The 27,828-nt window shown below is 44.0% G+C and overlaps 2 protein-coding genes and 1 long non-coding RNA gene across 11 annotated transcripts in view; 1 reads left to right on the top strand and 2 right to left on the bottom strand.

Annotated features, from left to right (window-relative positions):
- Positions 1-11,811, top strand: part of LOC117751429 — a 35,081-nt gene extending 23,270 nt beyond the window's left edge. The window contains exons 2-3 of the long non-coding RNA XR_004611876.1: positions 8,502-8,546; positions 10,063-11,811. This is a non-coding gene — a long non-coding RNA (uncharacterized LOC117751429). The remainder of the gene's footprint in view (positions 1-8,501; positions 8,547-10,062) is intronic.
- Positions 215-14,224, bottom strand: LOC117751419 (retinoblastoma-like protein 2). The gene is made up of 14 exons (XM_034563281.1): positions 14,041-14,224; positions 7,773-7,898; positions 7,247-7,353; positions 6,808-6,911; positions 6,498-6,635; positions 6,035-6,199; positions 5,749-5,818; positions 3,566-3,657; positions 3,123-3,299; positions 2,755-2,826; positions 2,463-2,514; positions 1,995-2,155; positions 1,674-1,838; positions 215-1,491 (listed from the first exon to the last, which is right to left on the bottom strand). Exons 2-14 carry the CDS (start codon positions 7,844-7,846, stop codon positions 1,231-1,233), a joined length of 1,638 nt encoding a protein of 545 aa, XP_034419172.1. The 5' UTR covers positions 7,847-7,898; positions 14,041-14,224; the 3' UTR covers positions 215-1,230.
- A 3,032-nt stretch (positions 14,225-17,256) lies between these two features.
- The window catches only part of chd9 (chromodomain helicase DNA binding protein 9), a 64,140-nt gene continuing 53,568 nt past the window's right edge, over positions 17,257-27,828 (bottom strand). For 8 of the 9 annotated variants that reach the window (XM_034560483.1, XM_034560509.1, XM_034560491.1 and 5 more), the window contains 16 exons: positions 26,458-26,547; positions 25,787-25,890; positions 25,278-25,395; positions 25,064-25,121; positions 24,837-24,885; positions 24,375-24,630; positions 24,049-24,254; positions 22,590-23,456; positions 22,156-22,319; positions 21,730-21,960; positions 20,654-20,831; positions 20,115-20,263; positions 19,699-19,929; positions 19,281-19,430; positions 18,877-18,981; positions 17,257-18,624 (listed from right to left, as the gene is read on the bottom strand). In XM_034560483.1, the coding sequence (XP_034416374.1) occupies positions 17,641-18,624; positions 18,877-18,981; positions 19,281-19,430; positions 19,699-19,929; positions 20,115-20,263; positions 20,654-20,831; positions 21,730-21,960; positions 22,156-22,319; positions 22,590-23,456; positions 24,049-24,254; positions 24,375-24,630; positions 24,837-24,885; positions 25,064-25,121; positions 25,278-25,395; positions 25,787-25,890; positions 26,458-26,547 (3,940 nt within the window). In that variant the 3' untranslated portion in view covers positions 17,257-17,640. The remainder of the gene's footprint in view (positions 18,625-18,876; positions 18,982-19,280; positions 19,431-19,698; positions 19,930-20,114; positions 20,264-20,653; positions 20,832-21,729; positions 21,961-22,155; positions 22,320-22,589; positions 23,457-24,048; positions 24,255-24,374; positions 24,631-24,836; positions 24,886-25,063; positions 25,122-25,277; positions 25,396-25,786; positions 25,891-26,457; positions 26,548-27,828) is intronic. The other variant, XM_034560500.1, reaches the window with a different exon arrangement.

Genomic DNA, 27,828 nt, shown 5'->3' with positions numbered 1-27,828 from the left:
ACAACTGAATACCATTTACATTTAATCAGAACATTACAGTCTCTACTGTAACTGATGCTATTGTGTCATTAGGTAGGACTGTTCTGCCAAGTAAAAACTGTTTTCCCGGTTGCTTCTCATTAACTTTCTAACAAGGAAGCACAGCAGAGGGAGGCCATTACACTGAGTGTGAACCAGAGATACCGTTTAAAGTAATTCAACAGAATCCAAACCGTAATGTATGTGATCATTTTATCAAAGAATAAAGATCAGCATTTATTTGAGGAGGAACAATATCATAAAGAGGAACAAATGTGAGACGTTTTGACAATTAAATGTGTGTTTATAGTTACGTGTATCTATATTTACCTCTGAAAACTTGGGAAATGTCTAATACTTCACTGTAAAACGAGTTCCCAGTGAGTGGTTTCAAGTTTCTTCGTCATATTTGTGTTCGTTGAATACTGGGCTGTGATTAGCTGACAAAGTAATTGAAAAATCCTGCTCGTATGCACAAGTCAGATCTAGTTTTATCACTTCAGCACATGAATGTGAAACAGCCTTCTGTCAAGTGAAGGTCAAACATTTCATGGATGTCGCAAGACGTGAAACCGAGTGCAGGCAGGCTTTAATAAAATGCAATATCAAATTGATTTATTCATTTCTCCATGATATTAAGGTTGCAATCAGTAGCTTTTGGCGCTGATGAAAGCATTTTTATTCATGTTTTTAGTTTCTCAAATCTGTACCATTGAATAAAGTTTCATGCTGTCACTTCTGCACTTTCCTTCATTCTTGCGAAGAATTTGAAAATTTAGAGTCTCGTCATGTCTTCAACAGTCTCAACATAGCTTATTTTTTCAAAGAAATTTCAAAATAAAAACTGGAAAAACACATAACACTGCTTTAAAGTGCCTTGCACTGAACTCTTATTACCACCGCTCACTTAATGAAAGCCTAGCCAAATCTCCTAGAATTTAAACTGCAGTTCTCAGTCTAATTTTATTATTCCAAGGAAAATCAACTGAGCACTTGTCCGCCATGCCCCACATCGTACAGCTCCACCAGGGAGCTGCTCAGGAGGACCACAATCTTCTACCAGTGGCCACTTAGCTGAGGGGGAAGTGCACTTTTTAAGGAAAGTGTGTGTCAGAAACAGTGAAGGAATACAAATCTGCTCTGTGCTCCTCTCACCCCTGACATTGTTGTTAGTCTCAGAAACGGGAGCAGAGTGAGACTCCATGGTCATCTCTAGTGCAGGTTAGGCCTTGTAACAGAAGAAAGCTGGTCCTGGTCCCGGTCCCGGTCCAAGGCCCTTCTTGGTACGCGATCATTCACCACATTCCTTAGTCGCCTCTGCCAGGCTGACTGGCCATCCAAACAAAGCCTCTTCCCTAAAGGACCATCTTCCCCATCCTCCCCTTCTCCCTTGCCCTCCCCGAATGATCCCCCACAGCGTCGCCTGTTGGGTGACCGGCCTGTCCTGATCATGTTATTGATCTGACGCAGACACTGTGGAAACAGAAAGGATAATTGAAGCAATATTTAACTAAATTAATCACTCAATAATTGAGTACTGTTTTTTTTAAAAAGCTTGCCCTTATATAAACATATAAGCAATATATACTATCTACCCTGTGCCAAAATTTAATTTTTGCGAAATTTGTTAACAGAAAGTTTCCATGTCCACAGACCTCTGGGGGGCTTGAGTTGAAAAAGTAGCAGAGCCCGGGTGTCCTGGGGGAAGTGGTGTTGGTGTCGTGAGGGGAAACGTAGATGGGGTAGCTGCTGAACAGCTGCTGTCTGCGAGAGGATGCTTTCCACTGTCGGGGGTACGGAGACAAAGGAGGAGTGTCCCTCTTTAGAGAGTGACACAGCATGTGTTAGTGTTAGAGAATCCCATTTTAAGAGATGAAGTAATACAGTATATTACAACATTTTACATATCCATTAATGGACTTTCTTGACTCTCTTTTAGTTTGTCAAAATGTATCGACTTGAAATGTTTCACTTACTCCAGATGTGGGGGCAAACTGCTTGGCAAAGTGCTGCATCCTTGTTGTGTAGATTTGGTTGTAAAAGTGAATCAGATTTCCCCTCTCCTTCTGGCGAGGTCCTGGGTAATGTGTTGATGGCGTGTTGGGTGTCGGGATACCGGCGCTGTGGTCACCTTTGTCTGTCATCAACGATGTTACAAGTATCACAAGCAGTACTTGGTCTCCTCTTACATTGCTGACAGACTGGAGGTACTATATAGTGAGTTATGTTGGTAACTTCATTCATTTGATTTTGTGCTATGTACATGTTGTGTATGTTGTGTAAATTAGCTTGTATCACAGTAAACTACTGTATCATAAAATCACACATCAACACTGTTTCATCTCTGGGTATCAAGTGGACAATCTAACTCTGCTCTATTTCTTATGCATGCAGATCGTGTATTTCTATATTTTTATTTTTGATCTTACTAAATAGTTACTTACTGTTGTGATGAAAATCTTTCTCTTTTCCGGACATCAGCACATTTTTGCAGACCTGAGAACACAGCGTGTCTGTATTCATAACTATTGAACTAATATGTGTAAAACACATAATATGTTACATTTTGTGACAGGTTTAATATTCAGTAACATGTTAAGTCACACATCTTAAATTTTAATCATCTGCAAATCAGCTTCCTAAAATAACAGTGCAAGTGATTTTAGCTCCATGTATTAACCACACTGTTTTGTTTATGTGTCAAAGATGTCAATCATTAATAATCTAAAAACTTACGCTTTTGTTGACAAGTGGCTGAGACTTGTAGCACTTCATTATATGTTTGAAGGGTGTTTCCACCTTGGTAATCTGTAAAAGCAATGCCATAACTTAACAAGTGATGATGTACTTTGAACAAGTGCCTTTCCGAGTCAAATATTAAAATGCAGGTGTATTAACTGAATGAGGACAACAGACTACAACAGACATATAAAGTGTAAAGTAGTAAAAACAGTACTTTTAATAACGTGTTCATTTCTTGGCCTCCTGTAATAATATCCCCTTGACACAGTCATCCTTGCATCTATCCTCGGCCAGCATGTTTACCAAATCAACAAATGAGGATAGAAAGTGCTGCGACAGCTCTCTGATCTATCAAAGCCCACCTTAGCCATGATGTAGATGGCACACATGAGCAGTTGGTCCAGGTGACGGTCGACCATGAGGTCCGTACAGTGGACCAGAGAGTACTCAAAACAGGTCCAGATCTTCAGCCGCAGCTCGTCAGAGATGCTCAGTGTGGAGCACAGCTCCCTCAGACGCTTGGCCATCAAGCTGTAACACTAACGCAAAGAGGAAAACATGACCACGCTGAACATCATCATCTCCACATATTCGGAACAACCTCCCCTGATGGTGGACATGAGCTAAACAGAGCCGAGGATACGACGTCCCTAACTCATGCACCATTTTTAGTGTAAACAAAAGAAAGAAATCAAACACAAGGATTAGCTGGCTTTTTTCTCGTGATAGAAAATTGTGATTGTGATTGTGACCCCAATTATCATCGCACTCGAGCAGAACGTTATTGTGAGGCAGATAAACTGACCTTGCGAGCAAACAGATGGAGGGAGTTGCTTCTCTGTGGCCGGTTTACAGCTGATGGGGAACGCTGACCGTCGGCTCCTAAACTGCGATCGACTGGCAAAAATAATAATCCATAATAAGAACATCCATCCATCCATCCATTATCACCCGCTTATCCGGGGTCGGGTCGCGGTGGCAGCAGGTTCAGCAGGCCGACCCAGGCTTCCCTCTCACCCGCAGCACTTTCCAGCTCATTCTGGGGGATCCCGAGGCGTTCCAAGGCCAGCCGGGAGATATAATCCCTCCAGCGTGTCCTCGGTCTTCCCCGGGGCCTCCTACCAGTTGGACGTGCCCGGAAAACCTCTAATGGGAGGCGTCCAGGAGGCATCCTAACTAGATGCCCGAACCACCTCAGCTGACTCCTTTCGACACGAAGGAGCAGCGACTCGACTCCAAGCTCCCCCCTGATGTCCGAGCTCCTTACCCTATCTCTAAGGCTGAGCCCGGCCACCCTACGGAGGAAGCTCATTTCGGCCGCTTGTATCCGAGATCTCGTTCTTTCGGTCACGACCCAGAGTTCGTGACCATAGGTGAGGGTTGGAACGTAGACCGACCAGTAAATGGAGAGCTTTGCCTTCCGGCTCAGCTCCCTCTTCACTAAGACGGACCGGTACAGCGCCTGTTTTACTGCTGCAGCCGCACCGATCCGCCTATCGATCTCCCGCTCCACCTTACCCTCACTCGTGAACAAGACCCCGAGATACTTGAACTCCTTCGCTTGGGGTAGGCAGTTTGCCCCCACCTGGAGGGAGCAATCCGCCGGTTTCCGGCAGAGCACCATGGCCTCAGATTTGGAGGTGCTAACTCTCATCCCTGCCGCTTCGCACTCGGCTGCAAAACGCCCCAGTGAATGCTGGAGGTCACGGTCCGAGGAGGCAAACAGGACCACATCATCCGCAAACAGCAGAGAGGCGATCCCGAGACTCCCGAACCGGATCCTCTCCGCCCCCTGGCTGCGCCTAGATATCCTGTCCATGAAGGTCACGAACAGGACCGGTGATAAAGGGCAGCCCTGGCGGAGGCCAACACCCACCGGGAACGTGTCTGACTTACTACCGAGGAGACGAACACAGCTCCTACTGCAGGCATACAGAGACCGGATGGCCCGTGCCAACGGGTCCGGCACCCCATACTCCCGCAGCACCCCCCACAAAAACCCCCGAGGGACCCGGTCGAAAGCCTTCTCCAGGTCCACAAAGCACATGTAAACTGGTTGGGCAAACTCCCAGGACCCCTCCAGTAATCTTGCGAGGGTAAAGAGCTGGTCCACTGTTCCACGACCGGGACGGAATCCGCACTGTTCGTCCTGAATCTGAGGTTCGACAAGCGGTCGGAGCCTCCTCTCCAGCACCCTGGCATAAGCTTTTCCCGGGAGGCTGAGCAGTGTGATACCACGATAGTTCGAGCACACTCTCCGGTCCCCCTTCTTGAAGATGGGAACCACCACCCCGGTCTGCCAGTCCATGGGCACTGTTCCCGACCCCCATGCGACACTGAAAAGGCGTGTCAACCAAGACAGCCCAACAATGTCCAGCGCTTTCAGCATCTCAGGGCGGATCTCATCCACCCCTGGCGCCTTGCCACCAAGGAGCTTTTTGACTACCTTAGCGACCTCTGCCAGGGATATGGGTGAATCCACCCCAAAGTCTTCCGGCGCTGCCCCCTCTCCGGGGGACATGTTGGCCGGGTTTAGGAGTTCCTCAAAGTGCTCTTTCCACCGCCCGACGATGTCCCCAGTCCGGGTCAGCAGTTCCCCCCCCCTGCTGAGAACAGCCTGGGGTAGACCCTGCTTTCCCTTCCTGAGCCGTCGGATGGTTTGCCAGAACTTCCTTGAGGCCAACCGAAAGTCCTTCTCCATGGCCTCCCCGAACTCCTCCCATGCCCGAGTTTTAGCCTCCGCGACCATCGTCGCTGCAGCCCTTTTGGCCCGCCGGTACCCGTCAGCTGCTTCAGGAGACCCCTGGGCCAGCCAGGCCCGAAAGGCCTCCTTCTTCAGTTTGACGGCTTCCCTCACCCCCGGTGTCCACCACCGGGTGGACACCGGGGGTGTCCACAGAAGTGTATCAAATTGAGGAATGTATTAAATGCAATTGAAATACAAGTATGTGATCAAAGGGGAGCTTTAGTACAATGCATTTACTCTACCTCCTGGTTGCTTTCTGTCGGGATGAAAGTGTGTTCTCGCGGGATCTTCAAGTTGTGTTGGAAGCATCACCTGCAATGACACGAAGCCTCATTAAAGCCATGTCTGTCTGAAGAGACGCTGCATGATAAAGGTCCATCATTGCACCAGTAGAAAGAAACCTTTTAGACATGACTCATTTAATCTAACTCAGACATTGATACCAGCATCACCTTGGAAGAACCGATAGTATTAAACCCTGGATAACCCCTGGAGCCAGGTAAAGTGCTCCGGTGTGTTACTGCCCACCTGTTGCCAGGTAGGCAGATGGCTCTCGTTGCCTCTGATTTCTTCCCACAGTGGGGAGTCGCTGGTCCAGGCCAAGCTCTCCAGAACTTTCTGTTCCACTTGAGCGAGGTGTCTGAACACAGCGCGGGGCAGGCCCACTTCGGCCCGCAGCACCAGCTCGATCACCTGTCAGATTAGGAAAGCCAAACGTTAGATGTTGCGTTGTTTCAAACCAGATAGGAAACTATTTCCATTCCTTAAGAAAACCACTGTTAAGAAGGAAGGAATCAAAACAGAGGTTCTGCTATGATGCTGCGTCTGTTTTAAAGTAACAAACACTGAATTGACATCTATATGCAATGCAAACTACCAGCTCATAGTATAGTAACTAATGCTAGTAATTGCGAATGCAACCCATGACACTAGCTATTTGCTAAATCCTGTCACATATTTCGTTAAATATTCATGAATATGGATTGTGCACCTTCAGGAAGTTGTATGGTGCCAGTTTCAAGATGTGAGGGAGCAGAGGGAAGTCGTATGGTAGACCGTTTGAGGAGATGGTTATCTCCAGACAACAGGCCACCAGACAGCACTGGAAAAGCTCCTTCTCCAAGAGGGCCTGCAAGATGACCCGCGACCAACACTTTACACATCACAAGTGCTTTACTTCAAGACGAAAAATAAAGAGGACATAAACTAATTATGTGACTGTTCATGCGGCCCTAGTGTGCAGAAAAGCTGTTTGTCAGACACCAGCTCCTCTTGTGGCCACAGGGGGGCAGTAGACTCACCGACATGTCTCTGATTCCCAGCCTATTCCTTTCTTGACTGATGAGGTTCTCCAGGATCCTGTAATACCAGAATTGGGCTTCACAGCAGCACTTTGCTGCCACATCTGTGAACAATACCAGATCTATTATATGTGACTTGTATCAACAACAAGAATAGGACAGCTCATCGTGTCGGGGTGTGAAATGCTGTGGGTGAGCAGACGGTGGTTCCCTGCTATGTTTAAAGAGACATTGCTTCTGATAGAAACATTGTACAATTCTAGACTATAAACCAGTATGAAGGCCGTAATCATCTGTGCTTCAGAAATATTGAAAGTAAGGTAACACTGTTTCTTAAAGATATAAGGAAAGCCTTCATCTTGCGTTTTTTCCCAACATTCAAGTTACCATCTCATTCCCTCGTCCCATTATTTTAGGATCCTTAAATATGTTTGTATACCGTTGGTGTTCTCATTTCCTGCATTGTCCCGGTGGTGTTGCAGAAATGTGTGCAGCAAACATCTCAGTCTTGTTTTGATCGCCTCGGTTGGATCTCTGGAGCAGGCCCTGAATCAGTTAGTATAGTAACATAGTGGGGAAATAAACGGGGAGTAGTTGGGTGGAAAACATCTGAAAAGTAAATAAAAGGCCACAGAAGGTTTTTTCTTCAACTTAACATAATGTTTACACATCGTGAAACAGTCCTTTTGTCTCGATGTGCATTTCTTTCAACGAGACACCAGATGTCCCTCGTTATATTCATGGTACTTGTCTAAACTTAACATGCAGATACGTGGAGGGATGTTGCAGCACTATTACCGAGACAGCCTTCTCTGTCACACTGATGGATTATTTAAGGTCTAGTGTGGTTTATAGTAACTCAGATCAGCTCAAACATGTATAGTGTTAGCTTTGTTAAACTATGCTCTATACAAACATAAATGGAGTTCTAGCACCAGACAGACGAGTGTATGAGTAACACTAACCTGAACATAGTGATCAGGCGGTCCCTGGGGCCAAACCGTGGCCGTCCCTGGTTACCCTGAAGCCTGGTTGCCATGGTGATGTCCTCACTCACACAGGATGAGAGTCAGAGCAGGAACGGGCTTCATCTTAACAAGGAAAAGAACATGAGACACAGACATTTGTTTGTATGTGATACAGTTGGCCATAAATTCGGACTATTATGCTGCATTCACATGAAATTAGGCAGATGGTAACAAACAGTGCAACAGAATGGCAGGACGGAAAACAAAATATGCATGAAAATATGTTGCTATTGTGATGTCATCAAATATATTTAATAACATTATTTTCTATCTCGTATTTTATGTAATTATTCTAGTAATGCATATAACTATGCAATTTAGTTTTCTCTTAATATTCTTTTCAGAACTTGAACTATTTCCTTGTGAGCTATGTAGCTGGTCTCTGCCAGCCTCACCTCATTCTACCTTTCTGCTCTTGTCCACTAAAATGATATCCAGTTTGTCTTAATTTAGTGTTTCCTAGAAACACACTTTTGTAGAAGCTTAATAACAATTATTAATCAATTAACAAATTCAAATGAATGTGAATTAAATTATGGATACTTTATTAGTGCATATATCCATTTTTATTTCAGTACAGGTTGATTTGAATGTGTCCAACATTGTTTAACTTATAAATGTATTCAGCTCAAAATGGTGATGACTTTATTTTTGTTGTTGTTGCAGATGGACGTCCCCAAGGTGTTGGGGAGGAGCAGCAGACTCATCAAGGTGAGGAGAGGTTGGAAATGTACTTAGTATATACTTAGTATATAGTATGTCATAAAAATGCCATATAAATGTCATAGTATATTAAATAGTATGTTAAAGTATGCCACAAAAATGTAGTATAGTATGCCATGCAAATGTCAACATAATTTGCATGGCAAACATAATTAAGTGTGCCATAAAAATGTCATACCATGTCATTAAAAAAAAAAGAATAATATAGTATGTCGTCAAAATTGTCAAAGGTTCCTGTGTCATGAAAATATTTTTTTAATAACACTTTTTTACGGCACGGTATGCTAAAGGAGCTAATAAAAGAAGCATTGAAGCATCTTTCTTTAGCATATAGAAAATTCAAACTTGGATACTTCTGGGTCATTTCACTGTTAGGAACCGTTTTAAGCAAAAAGGACTCTTCGACCGCAGCCTGCATGTTGTGGGTTGGATTCATATGCGATACAGTAAAGTTTGTGGTCCACCACCCAGAGGGAGAAGTCAAATATGCTACGAAACCATGCAAAAGACAAGATAGTTCAGGGTGATCGAGGACTGGTCTGATTACTGCAGGTTGTAGTGACATGAACTCTGAGGTCTAACACCAAGAAATGATTTCCAGAGAATATTTCTAAATGTGCATATTGGTGGTATCGTTGGTTAGTTCCTGGTTTGGAAATCGCCAGAGCAATTCCTCAAGATAAGAGCACCACTGCAGAACAAGGGAGTATGGTATGTGTGTCTCCTCCCAATATATCGGAGACATTGAAAAAGGCTTTATAGCACACACAAAAAAAAACCGTTTTATTATAGAAATGGGCTTGTTTGTTGAGCCCTCTGAGTTTATACAATAGAAGTTGGATGAGGTGGACAAAGGGACGTTGGACAATGTGGAAGAAGTGAAGAAACTCTGCAGTCATCTAGGACCGGTATTTCAAAACTTGTAATCCAGATCAGAATGATCCATGAACCAAATCCCCCTGTCCTCAGCCACGGACCAACCTGATCTATCCCGGTATTTCAAAACTTTGCCGGATTGGATCAGAATGATCCTGATACCGGCAGATTGGGATGTCCAAATCCGCCCCGCCCCCTGGATCACAGACAGGAAACAGGAAATGGAGCGATCATTTAACCGAGAAAAAAAAGGAGAAGCTCGCGCAACTATTGTCTCTAAATCTAAGTATGATCTTGGTCAGTATTGATGCGTCCTAAGACTAGATGAAAGGCAATCATCATATTGAGTTAACTAATTACGTAAATCAGCACAATGTTGAAAGAAGAGCTCGGCGAAGTCAAATAAAGCCGAGTTTGCGCTAATGCGAGCTCAAGCTGCTCCATTGACTTCTGTGTTAAGGAGCTAACAAGTTAGCACATAGGCTAGCGTCTGTATGCCGCGGTCCACTTTTGTTATGCTTTTAAAGGCAGTTTGTAGATTTTAAAATGTGGTGTACACATCTTGTTAGGGAACAGTTGTCAACAAAAGGGACAGCCCTAAAACCGTAATATTTGTTTTTCTTTACAGATGTTTGTGGAAAGAGAAGACAGCCAGTTAACACAGACCTGCTCCAAATGGCATAACCTTTTGAACTTTGGCTCTGAAAATTAAGTGTGTGCTCTGAATGCATGTTAATAAATACATTTGACTGGTTTTCAGTGGAAGCCTTTATCAGTGGGTATAACTTAACAAAAAACTGTTACAAGGCATTCACATTCAAACTTAAACATAGAAATGGCAGTTGTGTCAAACAAAAGCACCAGTTCATTAATCACCAATGCTGATGCAGAAACAGTATTAGTGAACTGTTAAATGTTATGAGCTATAACCCATCATGAGAAATACAAATTGACCATGGCATTTCTAACGGCTCTTCCTGCTGGTTCATCGGCTTGATGTGGTGGTGGTGGCTGCAGCTGTGGTACCTCTGCTGTGAGTCACATGTGACAGTAGCAAATGGGGTCATAAGCCAACGTAGAAGTGGGTAGCCACTGTCACCAAGGAGGATGCCATCCGGAACAGTTTGTTGAAATCTTCTGTAGAGATGACTTTCTCTTAAAATCCGTGCATCATGTACAGAACCAGGCCATCTCACAAAGCAGTTAGTTATTTTAAGATCTGCATTTCCTATGAGCTGCACATTAATACTATGGCGTTCCTTTCTGTTCACAAATTCCCATTCTCTTTCATAGGGTGCCTGAATGTGTATATGTGTGCAGTCAATGACACTCATAGTATTAGGCATCCTGGCAATTGAGAAGAATTTTCTCTTAGTTTGAGTTTTTTTTCCCTCATTATCTGGAAATCTCACATACTGATAAATTAGACCAGCCAGGGCTGATGCCACTGAATGCATTATGTGTCCAACTGTAGACTTTGTCACAGCCAGGCCATCTGCAATAACTTCATAAAAAGATCCACAAGCAAAAAAATGTAGGGCAGTAAGCACCTGCTCCTCCACAGTTAAGGCATGACTCCTTCTGGTAGGATGTTGTAGACGTGGGCGAAGAATATCACAATTATACAAAATGTCTTCTCTTCCAAATCTATAGCGTGCATAAAGCTCATCATTTGAGTACTGTTCAATAAGAATAGCTCGTTGGTTATACTGACGAGGCTTGTATCGTCTCTGACGGTGACGCAGAACATGTACAATGGATGTCATGTTGCAGAAGCAAAGGTCATTGACCTTAACAAGCCCAGTTTTAAAGTATGTGACATGTGCTTTCACACCTGCTTTCAATTTAGCTTCATGGTATAAAAGGCCTTTCTTAGGCCCTTTTTGGAGCTTTTAGTGGCCCTGGACAGAGTTCTGTCATCCAAACTGAAAAAAAAATATGGGCTGACATAACTAAGCAAGTTAATGCCACTGGTAGTGGCCAACGGCGGAACAGGTTCGGCTTAGGTGGAAAAACCTAAAGCAGAAGGCCACCAAGGACCATTCAGAGGCAAAAAAAAAAACCAAACAGGAAACAAGGCCATAAAACTTGGTGAATTCACAGAAACTGTTGGACATAATTGGAGGAGAGAGTTCCCAAGTCTTGTTTGGTATACTGCCAGCTGGTACAGGGAAATCAATGGACCACACTGAACCTGTCGAGTGAAATGATCACCCTCACCCCTGTGGAGCTTGCGTTTGAAGAGCCCTGCAAAAGGCAGAGCCCTGTCTTGGAAGAGATGGGGAATCCACCACCACCACCACCACCACTTAAGCGCAAAAGGCAAGGAGGATTAATCCTGTGGGATCATTTTGAAATACCGGCCCCTGGGGAGAAAAGAACAATAGGACATCAGCATTTCTATCACAACACATAACTTTCTAATGTAATTGTTGTGTGTGCTACAGCATGATATTGTGTATAACATTTCTTATGGCAGAATATACTACCAATACTATAATTTACACTTTAATTTAATATACTATATTTCACCCATTCTATCTCAAAGCTTTAGCATAGACTTCCTTCCAGATGCCCAATGCAATAATGGTATTATCATTTTTAATTGTGGCTTGTTATATATTTTCCCCCAGTGTTTATTTGTTTCTCTTCTGTGCGGTTATATTGGCATGTCATCATATTGTTGCGTTTTTTATGCGTATTCTAATCAAAAACAGTAATACTCATAATACTAAGTAAAATAGGTATGTTTACAATCTGCTTGTTTATCCCGCAAAGCATATGTTTAGTAGAATGTATAACTTGTAACTTTAAAAAATAAATAAACAAAAGGCATTGTCACTTGTTCTGCATTACAGAATACAAAGTGTATGTTTTAAACTGCGTTTAGTTTTACGTCTGTGAAGGCATCGCGGAGTCTGTCTACTAGACAATTAGCCATCTATTCAGCTCACCTGGTGGTTGAATCAGCCGCTTCTCTCAACTCTCTTTCTCCAGCAGGTTGCGGTGCAGCTCGCTTGATGCATCGGTCCTCCTCTACTTTGGGTTTGAGCCATTTGTGATCGTCCGCTTGTTGTTGGTGTTCAGTGCAACGACAACTTGGCTCCGTGTCGCAAATTCACCACGCACAATTAGTTCCGACTGGCACATGCGACCCGAACACGTGTTTTGCCCTCTTCACTCTCATTGGCTGTAGCTCCCCGACAGCTTCAGATATTACACACGCTAGGTGTCTGACGCGTTTTCTAAATACCTGGAACAAATGACGCATGCGCTGTTCGCATTAATAGGGACAAGAATCTTCCCATAACTTTTTATTATAGTATTTTAATCATTTTGGGGTCAAATGGGGTTATTTTTGTACTGTTGTTCTAAGATCTAAGGTCTGGCTGCAATGTAGGTCATTCTGTGTGGAGGGAGCAGAGGCCTCAACGACTTTCTTCACAGAACTAATGGGGTAAACAAATGTGCACTTAATTTCCTTTATTCTCAGACACAACACCTCACTTAAAATACTGAAATCATGGGTACAGACAATATAATGCCACGTTAGCTCCATCTTGTTTTGTGACATATCTGTAGACAGCACCCACGACTAATGCATATTGATAGTAGGCCTATGCATACACGTAGATACTCATATAAATCATAAACTGATGCAGACCTCCAGGCACAGCTCATTGTCTGATTTAAGAAAATGCCCTGATTAGTAAAGAAATCTTTGGCTATCCTTCTTTGACAACAGATGGGTCAATGTGCCATTGCGAATGTGTTCCATCAGCCCAAGAAAACAGGAAATTAGTAAAACCGAAAAAAGAAACTGGACCGAAACAAACACAGACAATCACTGTCTTCCACATTGTCTTTTGTCTTAAAAAAAACAGTTCACCCCATAATCATCTTACCTGTAATGCTATTTATTCCTCTATAGTTTTGGTGTGAGTTGCTTAGTTTGAGATATTGAGTGCAGATGTCTACCTTCTCTCAATATAATGGGGGCTTTATGGCACTCGGCTTGTGGAGTGCAAAGCACCTCAAATATACATTTGAAAAAAACTCAACAAAAATGTTTCTTAAGAAATCATAACCCGGTTACTCAAGATAATCCACAGACCATATTGAGCAGTTTCATGAAGGAACTTTTATTTCAACCAAAGTTATAATATAGTGTAATATGCGGCACAACTGCTATTCTAAGGTACATTAACTGGCTTTCCTTATGTCGTCCAACACTACATGTTTATTTGGTGTTTTCTTTCTCTGGAAACTCAGTAATAAATTCAAAATCAATTTGAGAAAAAAAGCGTGATCTCTTGCCATGTTTTATGGGTTACACCCATTTCCTGTTTTCTTCACTAGCAGAAGTTAAATCAAAACAGGCCATCTCACTTTCACTTCAGACGCATGTTAAACATTTAGAATCTGAATTCATTTTTTTTTTTTTTAATTATCAATACAACTTCATTGTCAGAGCATTAAGTCCTGGCTGAATTTTAAGCCATTTAAAATGAGTTTTCATGCAACATGTCAGCCATATCAACTAAGGTGTAAACCGTTGACTTAAAAAAACAAGACTAAAGTCATAAAGTGGGTCAAAGTCACTTACCGGAGTCCTTCACTGAGTTGTTTTGGCCAGTCTAAAACCCTGTTTGTCTCTTACGTCCGACTGGAAGCAGAGTGGTGCAGCATGGTGCAGCCAACCTGCTGCAGAATGAGGAAGTTCAGATCATAGGCCTCGTAGACAAGCCCCGACTTGTCACTTGGATCTAGTTGCTATGAGAAGCAATAAACAGTTGCTAGGCAGGAGGGACTGACAGAGGTCACGGAGCGGCAGCAAGAGAAGTGGAGGATAACCTGTCAACACGTTGACTACCAGGATCATGTGCAAAGAATGTCGGGAACATCAACCAATTATGTATTTCTACACTCAGAGCAGACTGACTGTTTCATGACAATAACTATATTTAGCACCGGGATTAATCTCATAATGCTCCTTTTTGCAAATACTGACGTTATGTTAGTAACTCGTTTTCTGATTTATAACTCGCACTTTGATTAAAAAGAACAATTACAATTTTAAAACAGTAAGATGGGGGGGGGGGGGGGTCAGTTACCTCAACATAAGCAAGTCCAGCTTGTTTTCCTTCACTGGAGAGTTGTTTGCATTGAACTACTTAAGAAGCGCTTCCATCCGGGCTCACAAGAACGTGGCCTTGAGCCTCCTCCTGAACGCGGTTACTGAATCTGCTCCGAGTGCCAGTGTGGAAAACTAATCGGAGCAAATCAGGACTAACGTGCGAGGAGCACAAGTGCTGTGAAGTCCCTGACACTGATGATTTGTTGAGTAAGGCCCCAGACAAAGCAACAGGCAAAGGCACTCAAGTGATAGTCAGAAGAATATGTTTAATAAAAATAATTAAACCTCAAATTTCCTCTATAGAACTCCATAGAAAGTAATCCAATAAATTACAAATTACTTTTTAAGATGCATTTTCCTGCACTACATAAATTATTTTGACTACACAGACCACAACTTCAAATATTACAAGTGTCCAATGAAAAAAAAGACAACTGACCAGGATGTTTAAATACAAAAAGCAGTGATTACATGTAGAAATATGGAAATAAAAGAAACAGAAATCTCCCTGTACAGCAGTAGTGTGTTTTGTCATTCCTCTTGCCTATTGGTCAACGTGTACTTGTGTTTAATGCAGATTCAACACTTTCTCTCCAGCACTGGCAGCGCTTTGGGAGTCCATGTACAGGACAACCAAGAAACTAACTAAGACGAGCTAAACGAATGCAGAAAAGCCCACTCTTATGTCGACCATCTTGTCCCATTTGTGTCCTAAAGAGGCTCAGCACGAGTCATCAAGCCCTCAACCAATCGCTGCACAGCAACACGAAGTAGCACAAGTCGTTGGCTCAGCAGAAGTATCAATGTGTAGGCGTTTGCATAAGGTGCAGATATACAAAATGACAGTGGCATGTTTTAAGTTCATTGCTCAGACATAGATACTTGTACGGTTAGTAATAAAATAATATATATTAAAATTAAAATTGGATTGCAAGCAAAACTGACAAGGTCTATATATATATATATATTTAAAAAAAAAATACATACAAGGGAATCACTTGAAAGCAAAATTAGAACTCAATGTGTGTTCAGGCTGCTCATGGTTTCAGCCCCGACAGAACAATGCTACAGCAATACTTCAGAACTAAATAGGCCGAGTTAACTCAGCTGGGATCTATTGTACCCAAACAAACAAATACATTTGTGAAACGTGTATCTAACAGTCCACTGAGGAACAGCAGTCCTAAAACAAGTGTGAGAGAAAGTTTCAAAAAGGTACTTCAGCTTGAGCGCAACTCCAGTGTTTACGTGTATCCTGGTTACAGTTGAACATGAACATGTGCAGAGACGATGAACAGAATGCACAAGCGAGGACGCTGCGCACAAATCAGAGTGGTTTGTTTGTCAGAGAGCGCGTGAGGAACAGGATAAGGGCACTTCTACATCTAGCTGGAGCGCCATTCATCAGCAGAATGGTCGACAGAGTGAAACACACACAACCACGCTGCCAACTCCCAGCAACACAAGCAGCTTTTTTTTAAATTTAATTTTTTTTAAATATTTAGACCTTCCTGAAGCAAACGCGTCTGGCACTGTGTAAAACGTAAAATACTTAAATCGATGACCATGACTACAATCGTATCACGGTGTTGGACTACTTTGTGCTTGTGTATGTTGTGTAAGACGTTGGTAGACGGGTGGTCATGCAACACAGAATACAAAGAACTGTAATTTACCCAACATTCCTAATGAGATGTATAAAGGCCTAAAAACACTTGTATTAGTAGAAGCTTTCTACTGGTCATAGATTTGCAAGCCCCCCCCCCCCCCCCCCTCCCCTCCTCCTCATTAATACACAACATTCAGACTGGAACTTTATGGAAGCAGGAGAAACCAGGTGAGGAGTCCAGCCAGAGAAAACCACAGTGGAAGAGGCTTCTGACGCACACGGACAGCAAGGAAACACACCCATGCACATCTGCACAATGAAGCCACTCCATCTAGCACAGTTGAGGTAAGATGCAGTTTAATATGCCGGGGTTGGAGTAATAATATCCACGTCAATAATAATCCTGAATTACTCTTCTACATAAAGACGACAAAACTAAGTCAGGACCTCAAAAAGGGTCAACAGGCAGTTTTTGGCACACAGTAAAAGGTTGTTTTTGATCCCCGCAGCTCGAGGAGGTTATTAGACTCCGACGCCGTCGTCCAAATCAACAGGTGTGCAAGTCAAGGTGTTCGCCAACTGAGAGGAGCTAAAGTGCGCCTTGGACATGTTGTGACATATGGTTAAGGTTATTGTGAAAATGAGGCGTTTCTGAAATGACAAATTGAACTTTTAAACAAAGAATTAACAGCATAGAAATGAACTCCGATCCATTGTGACAGACTTAAGTTTGTGTGTTTGATTGACAAAGGATTGCGTCCATCCCCCCCATCAAAGCAACAATAAAGCGAGCGCTTCGGGTAATTAATTTTCCAAAAACGATGTCAACTGATGCAGAAACGAACTCGGCGTGATGTGACGTGTGCGTGGAACATGGCAGACAGTGAATCTACAGCTTCAGTGACATTCATTAGCTGCCCAAGTTATTGCTGACATATCCAACATATGATCTGCAAAGCATAAGTGTCAACAAACCTGTAAAAGTACCAACTATTTACAAGAGAAACCAAAGTGTCTGTCAAGAGTCATCCCCCCCCGGCCCCCAACAATCAAAATATATTAATAGTACAGCTCAATGAGCATGTTGATGTAGTTTCACTTTTTTAATAAAATTAAATCCTGACATAATTACAATAATGCCGTTTTTTGTTGCAATTGTACATAATCGTGGTTCACAGAGTTCAGAAATCTACTAAAGTCTGACATGCAAAATGTCTCAAAACAAGACTGTACCTTGTGAACAAACACTGAAATTTTATTTCAGTTCTTTTTAAGTCAGTTTTTCCTGTTTTTGTAAGGTTTTTGTAGTCTTTATTACACAACATTTTAGTTAGTTCTTGTATTTACATGTAAAGAAATCGTAACATAAGTGCTGGAAAATCCATATATATGTGAATATATGTATACATTTCTAGGCGATACATAAATAAATTTATAATTATATATTCATGGGTTCAGTCCTAATCACTAGAGTCTGAATCATCCGATGAAGAAGAGCCCCCGGAGTCGGATGAAGATGACTCGGCTTTCCCCGAACCCTCGGGACCACTGTTCTCCTTTTGTTCAGCAGAGTCCTCTTCGTCGTCGTCGTCGTCATCATCATCATCTTCTAATGCCTCGTCATCCTCTTCTCCGTCCCTCTCTGCTGCTCGCCGCTCCATCTCCTGTGGCGATGACTGGGAGACTGCAGGCGGAGCAGGACGAGCAGGAGGGAGGGTGGGGTCACTGTTTGAGCTCTGCGGCTGTGTGGCAGACACAGGAAGGTTAAGGCCTGGAGTGAGAAGCATCCCTGGGTAAAGCATACTGGAGAGTAACACGGGGTTAAGAGACAGTGGGTGACTGGAGGCTGCAGAGGCAGCTGAAGCACTTTGTGGGGCGGTGGCATAGGAAGAGAAGCTGGAAGTGGAAGAAGGAGTCATGTTCGACCCCTCTGTCCTTTCTCCTTTGGTATCTGAGGTGTGAGCGAGGGCTTTAGAGGCAGACGGCTCTGCTGTTACACCGCTGGCGGCTCCCTTTGTCTTCTCCTCAGAGCTTCCTGTGCCCTCCTGAGCAGGTTTCCCAAGCAAGCTACTCATGCCCAGTAAGTTTGGCAATCCAGCCATACCAGACAGCATCATGGGAAACATGGCAGCCAAGTTACTTGCAGCCAGGTTGCTAGCGTCGGACGGCAGCCCCATCAGGCCCGCGGTGAGCTGCAGGGACTGTAAGCTCTGGAGGTTTTGCTGCAAGGCCTGCAGGCTGGTCAGGTCCATCCCAGAGAGGATGCCGTTGGCCAGCAGGGGGTTCAGGCCCAGGGCGGAGACTGCTGGGTTGGGGGCTGCTGAAGCTGCCGCCACCACCGCCTTGACCAGGGGATTCTTAGGTCGACGCCCACGCCGGCTCACCTCCTCAGGAACGATGGGTCCCGTCAGGATTCTGTCAAACATGCTCTCTGGAAGGTAACCCTGGAGACAACATTGAAGTTTATTAGGAACACCGAGCTAACACGCATGAAGTGCAATACAACAGCCCTGCAACAATTCAACAGCACCACAACCTGCAGCCTTCAAAATCACCTCTTTAAAACAGGTTATGGCCTTCATGAAAGGATTAGCTGCTGGGCAGAGAAGTAACCAATCAACAGGCTGCATGTCAACACTGTTAAATGGCTTTTCTTGATGTAACGGATCTGATGAATGTGTTACTTTGTGACTCACCGACTGTTTGACCACGTCAGCCCATTCAGGTGGGACTCCGTACTCGGGGTTCTCCTGAAGGAACCGACACAGATCCTTCAGGGGAGGAGCAAAGGCGCCGCCAACCTACGAGCAAGATTACAGACAACATGAACCAGAGCGCACAACAGGCCAGATACATATTTTACAGGAAACATACAGGCCCTCCAACAAAACATTCAAATGTGACTTCTTTTGCAACCTAGTTTAAAAGGCATCAGTAGTATCAGTATCTGATTTTTACTACAGCAAGACGTCATAATAAGTAATCACAGAGCTACAAACTAGTTTTTGCGTCTTAAATTAATTACATAGTTTGTGATTATATCATCAAGTTTTTTAGTGTGCTTGAGTATGTTCTCGTACAATAACCGCATACAACGCACCTTGCGGGCATTTCTCCTGTTGATGATCTGAACTCTTTCCTCTCCGGTCAGACTGTTCACATCAATCTTGTTGGGGTTCCTGCAGCGGTGCCTCTTCTGCTTGGGCCGCCCGTCCTGGAAGTGGAACTGCATTTGCATCTTATTTACACCCTGGACAGAAAATGGAAAAATAGTCATGTTGACAGAAAATGTCACACTGACAGCAATGTTCAGTACAGCGACTGTCTTCCATGAAATCTTGATTTCAACTAACTGTGAACATGTTTTGTATCTTTTTATATCCTACAACTGCATGTTATCTGATCATGGGGATTTACCGTTAACATATCTATAAAAAAAGCCTTGAATTAACAAAGATCTTTAATTAACTTTCCTGTAACGCCACAACCTTGTATGCTATGGAAATAAATGGACTTACAGGGATAAAAGCTCCTGTATCTGCCACAAAGCCAGGGTGCTCCATTAGCCACTGTTCAAGGTCTTTCCTCCTGGGAGCATCATCCCCAGCAAGCCTGGTGCCATCTTGGAGGTTGATGACGGGGACCCTGCTGTCGGTATCCCCGGGGACCTGATTGGCGCTCTGGCTTAAGCCCGGCACAGAATCCCCAGCCGCGCCCACCTGGCCAATACCGCCCCATCCTGGAGGCACCTGGAGACACATGAGCACAAAACAGGGTTTTATATTCTTTACATTACAGTTCATCATTTCCAGCACACTGGGGCAAACTCATGCATGCATTGGTATATGTACAAATCACCACAATCGGTTAATTGAAGCTTTGTGGTACCATGAACCTATATTATGTCACACAAGCGCCTAAGATAACTGCTTACCTGATCAGGAACAGAAGGGACTCTACTCCTGTTCATGAAGAGCAGGTCCATCCCCTCCACGTTCTTCCTCCTTCCCCTCCGCCTCTTCACCAGCGGCTGACCATCCAGTACTCCGTTCAGTCTCATCTGACCAGTAAGACCTGGAGGCGCTGCAGAGGAAGCACCTTGTTAGCTGTGAACTACTGTGTCAAGTTGTGCCTTCAAAGTGAAATGATGATGCCTCGAGATATATTAGTAGCATCTCTTTGTGCATTAAATTAGCTTTTTAAAGACTTTGATCTCCAGTTAGTTAGGTATTTTATAAAAAGGTCAGATGATGTATTTCGGACCAACACATACATTTTTAGTCTGTAAATGTTTGTGTAATCGCAGCCAGTAGGCTTAAGAAGATGGCTACTGTCTATGCAGTCTTTCAATGACAACAACTATACTTGGCTGCCATCTAGTGGTGCAAAGCAAAACAGGATGGACCATCTCTCTCTCAACACATGCTGTAGGCACAGGTCTTACAGTATTTGCTGTATTTCAAATAAACACACCTGTCTGGAAGCTGCATTGAGGCTTGGTGATGTCAGCCAGGCCTGTGTCCGAGGCGCTCTGCAGCTCATGAAGCCGTGCCAAGTACTGCTGCTGGGCCTGGGGGCCCTCCTCGGACTCCAGGGGCCTCTTCAGAGGTAGACCTTGTTTCTGGAAGGTCAACTTCAGACTTCCCTCCTGCTATACACACACAGAAAAACAAGGTGTTGGATACATCTTGGAAGATTTATTGTCAGTCTTCGTCTGTTTTGGGAGTTTTCTCTGTCCGTTTACCCAAAGTGTTAGGAATCATAAAGTAAAATGAGTCGTGTGTCTCTAATGCGATACACAATACTTGTTGGTATGTTTTTTTAAATTGTGGAATACATTATTTAATTTATAAGATTTTATGACAAAAACAAAAGCAAATATTTTCCAGGTATTTCCTTGTTAGTAGTATTGGGACACATGAACACACAGAGGGTCGTTGCTAGTAAGGCAGAGGGTCAAATGTATCCACAGTTTGAACTGTAGTGGTATACATGAGAGATAGCTACATCAGCAAATAAAGATTTTATAGGTAACAAACCGCAGGTGTCTGAGGGTCTGCGATGGTAAAAATCATACAATTCTGTGAAAGAATCCATATCAAAAAGCAACACAAAAGCAACGAATAAATGGAAGCAAGTTAGAAGCCTGCAAAGTTAATAGCCATGTCGCCTTGAAGCATATTAGAGAACACCCACAGCCAAGGTCTCCATTTCAATCAGATTATAGGCAAGACCCCTTCAGTCTAGAGAGGCTTCAAACTGAACCTTATTATATTCTCATGACTGAGTGATTTGTGCTCATGTAATCACAGCCTCGGAGCCCAATTCAACCCGAGTGTGTGGGAAAAGAGAGAAAGGCTGCTATTAAATTAATCTCTCCTCCTGCCAGGCAGTCAAAACCACTAATCATACCCAAAGGAAAGAAGGAAGAAAACCAGAGAAACATGCTGAACACGGCAGCTAGCACCGGTCATGGCAGCGGAAGTTGTAGGGTCCTACGATTAGGGCGAAGCAGAGGGAGGAGGGGAGGAAGGGAGAAATCAACATACATCGTTGAGTTTTACTGAGAACTCCTTGTTTTCTGCAACATGCTTGGTCACCTTTGACCCCTGTGGTGAGGCAGAGGGGTCCTCGCACAGGCTGTTGGCGTTGTCCAGCAGCTTGGTGGTGTAGAAGGAGGCCACTGCACCTCCAGGCTCGTAGACCCGACGTGTTCCGGGCCACTTGCCCTTTAGCACCGCCTGGCAGATGCTGTCCAGGCGGTTGATGATCACGCGATCCTAAATAAACAGCACAGACAATCAGCACACTCAAGCTCTGTGAAGTCAGTTTGATTTCCCTTATCACCATATATAGGTTGCAAGTTTGTTCATGACAAAAAATTGTCATAGACAAAATACTTATTTAATGATTAAATATTCCCCTTTTAGCTGAATACTTGATTAAGCCATGCACTATTATGTATCTCAGTTTACCTTTGGCCAGTAGGATGCAGCGAGCATGTATCCCTGGAAAGGATGGGAGGAGTTGTTGGTGATGCCGTTCTCGGCTGCATGGATGTCATGGGTTTCATCCTGCGTCGTGATCAGAGACGCCACACTGTCCTCATCAAAGCCCTTTACACTTGTTGCTGCAGCCACTGAGAATGTCAGAAGACACAGAGACAGACATTAGAAATACACTTAAACCCGAAGTGTGCAGACTTAAAAAAAAAAAAAGTGCATTGTGTAATACATTTGCGTATTGCCCTTAAGAGCCGAAAAATTAAAACTACATACATTGTATATTTTCTGTTACACCATCCAAATGGTCAGTCATTTAGTGAAATATGTGTTTTCTCCAAACAAAATATGAAATATTAAGTTTTGTCACCTACACATTAGAAAGAGTTTGGGTTTGCGGTACTCACCTTTCTTCTTCCCTTCCTCTCCCTCACTTTCACTGCCATCAGAAGATGAGGAGGAGGACGATGATGATGAAGAGCCAGAGGAGCCAGATGATGAGGAGGAGGAGCTGGACCCGGAATGTGACGAGGACGAAGAGGAGGAGGAAGAGGAGGAAGAACGCGAGGAAGAGCTTGAGGAGGAGTCACCTGGGTCGGACTCTGAGCCCCGCCTAGCCTCCTTGCGGCTCCTCTTGCTGGCCTTCTTCGGTTTCCTCTCAGAGGAGTTGGGTGTGAGCGGTTTGGTTCGTGCCGCCACCATCTGCCTCTCTTTCTCACTCACTTCAGACAAGGGCTTCTCCTCCAGACCTGTGGGAGTAGCTGGTGCTGGAGGAGGGCTCCAACTCTCCCCCTGCTTCTCCATGCCCTCCTCCCCCTCGGAGGCTGGTTCCACTTTAGGTACAAGCCCACTGGGCTCCGTCTCTCTCTGGGCAGGTGGAGGCAGCGGAGAGGCTGTCAGCACTGAGCTGGTGGCCTGGCACTGAGGGTGTAGCAGTGGGGTGGATGTGCGGGATTTATGCAGTGCAGCTTTTGTTTGGCTGTAGTTGCGTTGGGCAGCCATGAAGCTGAGTTCAGGGTCTCTCAGAATGTGGTAATCTGTGCGGCTGACGCCGTGTTTGGCAGCTCCAATTAGCAGATCACGGTCATGGGTACCAGCCTCCCACCACACGGTCAAGTCGGAGCTCATCTGGCACAACGGCAGGCGCTCATAGAGTAGCTGATGGCAAAGAACCTGTTCCCTCACCTGGCGAAGCAACTCTACTCTGTACAGTGTACGAGACGCTCGCTCCTCTGTGATGGGCAGGAGGGTCAGAGACGGATCCACCGCAGAGTCTGGAACAAAGAAGAAGGTGTGAGAGGAAATAAACGCTGCCCTACAGATACAACCCAAAGACCCGCTTGTGCCTCGAGTAGAAACATCACACTGTTTGTCTTCCTACAAATTATTAACCTTATCGGCCTCTTTACCTCAGCACTGCTGAGCCAGCTTGTTTATTAAAGTGCTACCGACCTCTCCCCAAAATCGAACCATTTACAGCCATGACTGAGTGTCGGTGTTACTGCAATAACCTGAAGCACTATCTGAAGTAACTGACATCCTGTAGATGTCTCATCAGGGCATTCTGCAATAACGCATTAATACATAAATAACCCTAAAGAGGCATTTGCACTGACACCGGCTATTGGTTGACAGATATATGACATACTTATCTTCATTTTATTCAATAATTAATTTGCTGCTTAAAAATGTGAAGCCATTCACAAGCATAATTGATTGTTATGTTCATAGGTTAGAGCCCGTTGACTGCTTTTATGAAAAAAAAAACACAGATGAGGTAGTCTGAGTTTCTACACTTCCTCACTTGTACGGTGCATGAATAACAACGTGTGTGTATGTGTGATAATAAGCAAGTCGATTTCTGACCTCCCTCTTTTGGTGGCAGGCGACACACCCTTCGGCACATGGCGGTAAAAGCACACAGGTATTTCTGCAGGCTCTCGTCAGTCTTTTTGTGCAGCCGAGCCATGGCCCTGAACTTGGTCCAGTCGAACCGGCCAAGGTTTGGGTCGAAAACAACACCAAAAGTAGAGACCACGCGGTAGAAGTCAGCTTCTTCTCGCCTGGTCCATCTGGGGAAAAAAGCAAGGTGAGAAAAGCACCTTGTAGTAACAATTTCCATCCACAGTCATCTTTGATATTCTTTCTCGTGGATCAATCAAAACCGCCAAGATGCCTTTTAGTTCCCAAACCTTTGTTGCCGTTCAATCTTAGCAACCATCTTGGGGTTGAGGGTGTCGTTGAATGAGGGGGGCAGCGGACAGAGTGGAGCAGACATTATCATGGTCGACGGAGATGGAGATTGAGTTTGGTGGATCTGGTGGATCTGGAGGATCTGCCGGCTCTTTGTGTAGCGCTGAGAAGCTGTGATCAGTCGCCTCAGCCTGGCCGTCAGCACCGAGGGGGATGGCCAGTAGGAAGTTTCACCTCCTGTCACTGGAACTGCGTCTGGATCAGAATGATATACGGTACAAAGAACATTAACATTTCCAAATTCTGCATGCCATTATTTCCATGTCTGTTTTACATTTTTGTAGGAAGCACATGTGCTTTTCTTCCTAACTTTTCAGATTTCTGCTGTCTGTGGGAAGCCTGCATTTAAAATAATCATAACAACGATAATCCACTGCGGATTACAAGCATCTAATACTCACCTCCGGCGTTGTCAGTGACAACCAAGTCCCCAGGAGAAGAGGCATCATCCTGCATGAAAATACAGTGTGTTTATGGCAGGACAAAACATACTCAAACCTGACTGGGATAGATTTAATTTTTAAATCACAAATGAGCTTAAATACACAGGCGGATAATTCCATCAACTAATCGGACTAATATGCTTCATCACAGGACCAACATGCACCATTGGTTCAAGTGGCCGTACCTCCATATCGTCTTTCAGCAGAGCAGGAGCAGGCTTGTACTCTGGGTCATCCACATCCCTACAGACACAGGCAACAGACACACGCAAACACAGACACACAGACTTTGTGTCAGTTTTACAGTTGACAACTAAGCGGACACATTTTGTTTTCAAATATCTAAACTGAAGCAAAGCACATTGAAACAAAAAAAGGCCACGTAATGTTTGAACTGACCCATCCATGAAATCGTTGCCTCTCTGTTCGGCAGCGATGGCCTTCTCATCGGGTCGCCCCACACGCTCTAGGAAGCACAGGGTCGGGTCAGCACGGAGTGTGTTGTACTTCTCATAACCTGGGAGAGGTAAAGCAAATACAAAGAAGTTAGCATAGGATAACGCATGGAAACTCCTAGATAGTGACAATGTACACAAGCTGGAGGATTTCCCACACTCACCTGGTATCAAAGGACAACACATGGACAGTGAAGCCAAATATTCATCATTTTTTATTTATTTAGTACTTTTTAAAACAATTGGTCTCAGAAAAACTTTAAATAATGTTATATAGTTACTTGTTTTATGTCAAATACTGATGTCCCCGTCCCCCCCCCCCCTTTCTGTGAAGTGACCACATATGCTTTTAGAATATAGTCGAGACTAGCTGAGTTTAATTTCAACTCTAGGGCACACATTTCTCATTTGAATTACCTTATTAAATACAAATAACAGGCTGAGGGTTCTCACCATGCTTATAGACACCCAGCAGCAGACACTTGTCACAGATGGCATCCCACCACAAGGCTGGCAGCTCCGAATGGTCAGGGTCTGGGACCCATATCTTTATGTCACTAAAGAGGAGGTTATACAGATATCATGTGGGGCAATCTTTATTGATTAGTGACCTTTTTAAAATATGCTCCTATTTGCTCTATACATTTGGTTGTGTAACACTAATGAATAACTGTTCAGGAGGCCCTAACACATGAAGTGCTTTTATTATGAAACAACAAATCTGAATTGTGAAACAGTAAAAAGCCTCTTAACTTTCTATGGCGATTCTCTTGTCAACAGCTGTTTTTATTAAACATTTTCAACATTGCTGAATAAAAGCACACAAAAATACAAACTCTCCCATCTTTCACCAGCAGGTGGAGCTCTGCAACCGTGTTATTAATTTGGCTGATCAGGTGTTTCTCCTTCAACAGGTTGATACCAGATGCTAATGACCATGAATCCATCTTACCAAACTATTCCATTATCCGAGCAGGTCTTTTACAACCACACTAGGCAGTGTTGGGTACCACTGCTGCGTTACATTTGTTAAATAAAGTGATTGTGTTTCAAGAGTCTCCAAAAAAGCAAACAATGATCAAAAGCATAGGGCAGGAAGTCTATGTAAGGTAACGTCTGCTCACCTGGACTCCACGCCGTCTAGCACCCTCTGGGCCTGGCTTCCTATCACCTCTTGTTTCAGGTAGTAGAGCATTCTGACCCTGAGCAGCACCCTGCACAGAGAAAACCCACTGGTCACAACAAAGCCCTGACCACGCACAAATGCAGAGCGGGCAGAACCAACACACACAGCAACTTGTTGAACACAATGCAAATGAGTGAAATGTGTGACAATTTAATCCTAAAATGTCCCTGCATAGTCCTCGTCCTATCATTTCCCACACACACACACACACACACGCACATGCACAGCATAATACGTATGTATAATACATACACCTGTAATGTGTTTTTTTACAGCTATAAATCATTAGCTAGGCCTTCCACAGAGCAGGTGTGTATACACAATAAGCCTCATCAATTAAAGTTGGTGAATTATAGTTTCACTGAAGTCGACACGAGTGTATGGACCACATGGGGAGTCATGGGGAGCTCCAAAGCCAGGCCCCGAGGACTGAATCAACAGACGACAGTCTCTCTCCAGTCGTCATGTGGTCGTGCTCTGGCAGTAGATGAAGGCTGGGAAGTCGAGGCTGACAAGGTAGCGAGAGGCTGACTGACTCACAGGGGAGACATTAGCTCTGTGATGCATGATCACACATCGGAGCCAGCAGGCTTTGAGCGAAGACGCAGTGAAGTGGTGGGAACTGTGGTGCGCCGGTGTGCCAGGCTGCAACGTCTAGTATGCCTTGAGATTTTGCTTGAATGTAGAAAGCGTTCTGTGTAATGATTTGGTCTAAACACGACATATTTGATATCCCAGCCTTTAAAGCTGGCCATTGGAAAGAAAAGTGTCATGGAGGTTTTCAGGATTTCTGGCATGAGGGTGAAAATCTCTGTGGGGCATTGCTATTATTGTAGAGTTATTAGCTGTTCGACAATTACTCTTTACAGAATGGTTACATCTCAGAGGATACAGTATTCTCTACTGACCGATTGAGCAGGGAAATTTTGGAAAAATACAAATTGGCACATCCAGCTTTTCTGAAAAAAAAACAACCTGTTGCTTGACTACTAGTGTTCCTTCCTTAATAAGGCCATGGAGAGTGAAGTAACCTCTCTAGATAAACCATTATATTTTCTACTAGAGCAATGAGAGAGTTTTGGACTGCCGCTCTAAAATATAGCATGCCAGGCAGTCCATCTTTATGTTGTAATTCAGATACATATTGTTATAATTGAGCCCCAAATCCTTCCCGTATGCACCGACAAGGAAAAAACTGCAGGGCTCCCAGGTCTGTTTGTCTGCCGGAGTGATGGATGTCTGTGGTGACCGGTCTGGACTTGTAGCTCTGGTAAATCAAAGTCTTGAACTTCCTCCCTTTACCTCCTCC

This window comes from Cyclopterus lumpus, chromosome 3, assembly GCF_009769545.1.
Source record: "Cyclopterus lumpus isolate fCycLum1 chromosome 3, fCycLum1.pri, whole genome shotgun sequence".
NCBI lineage: Eukaryota > Metazoa > Chordata > Actinopteri > Perciformes > Cyclopteridae > Cyclopterus > Cyclopterus lumpus.
The sequence above is the reverse complement of the archived record's forward strand: the minus strand, read 5'-3'. Positions and strand labels throughout refer to the sequence as shown.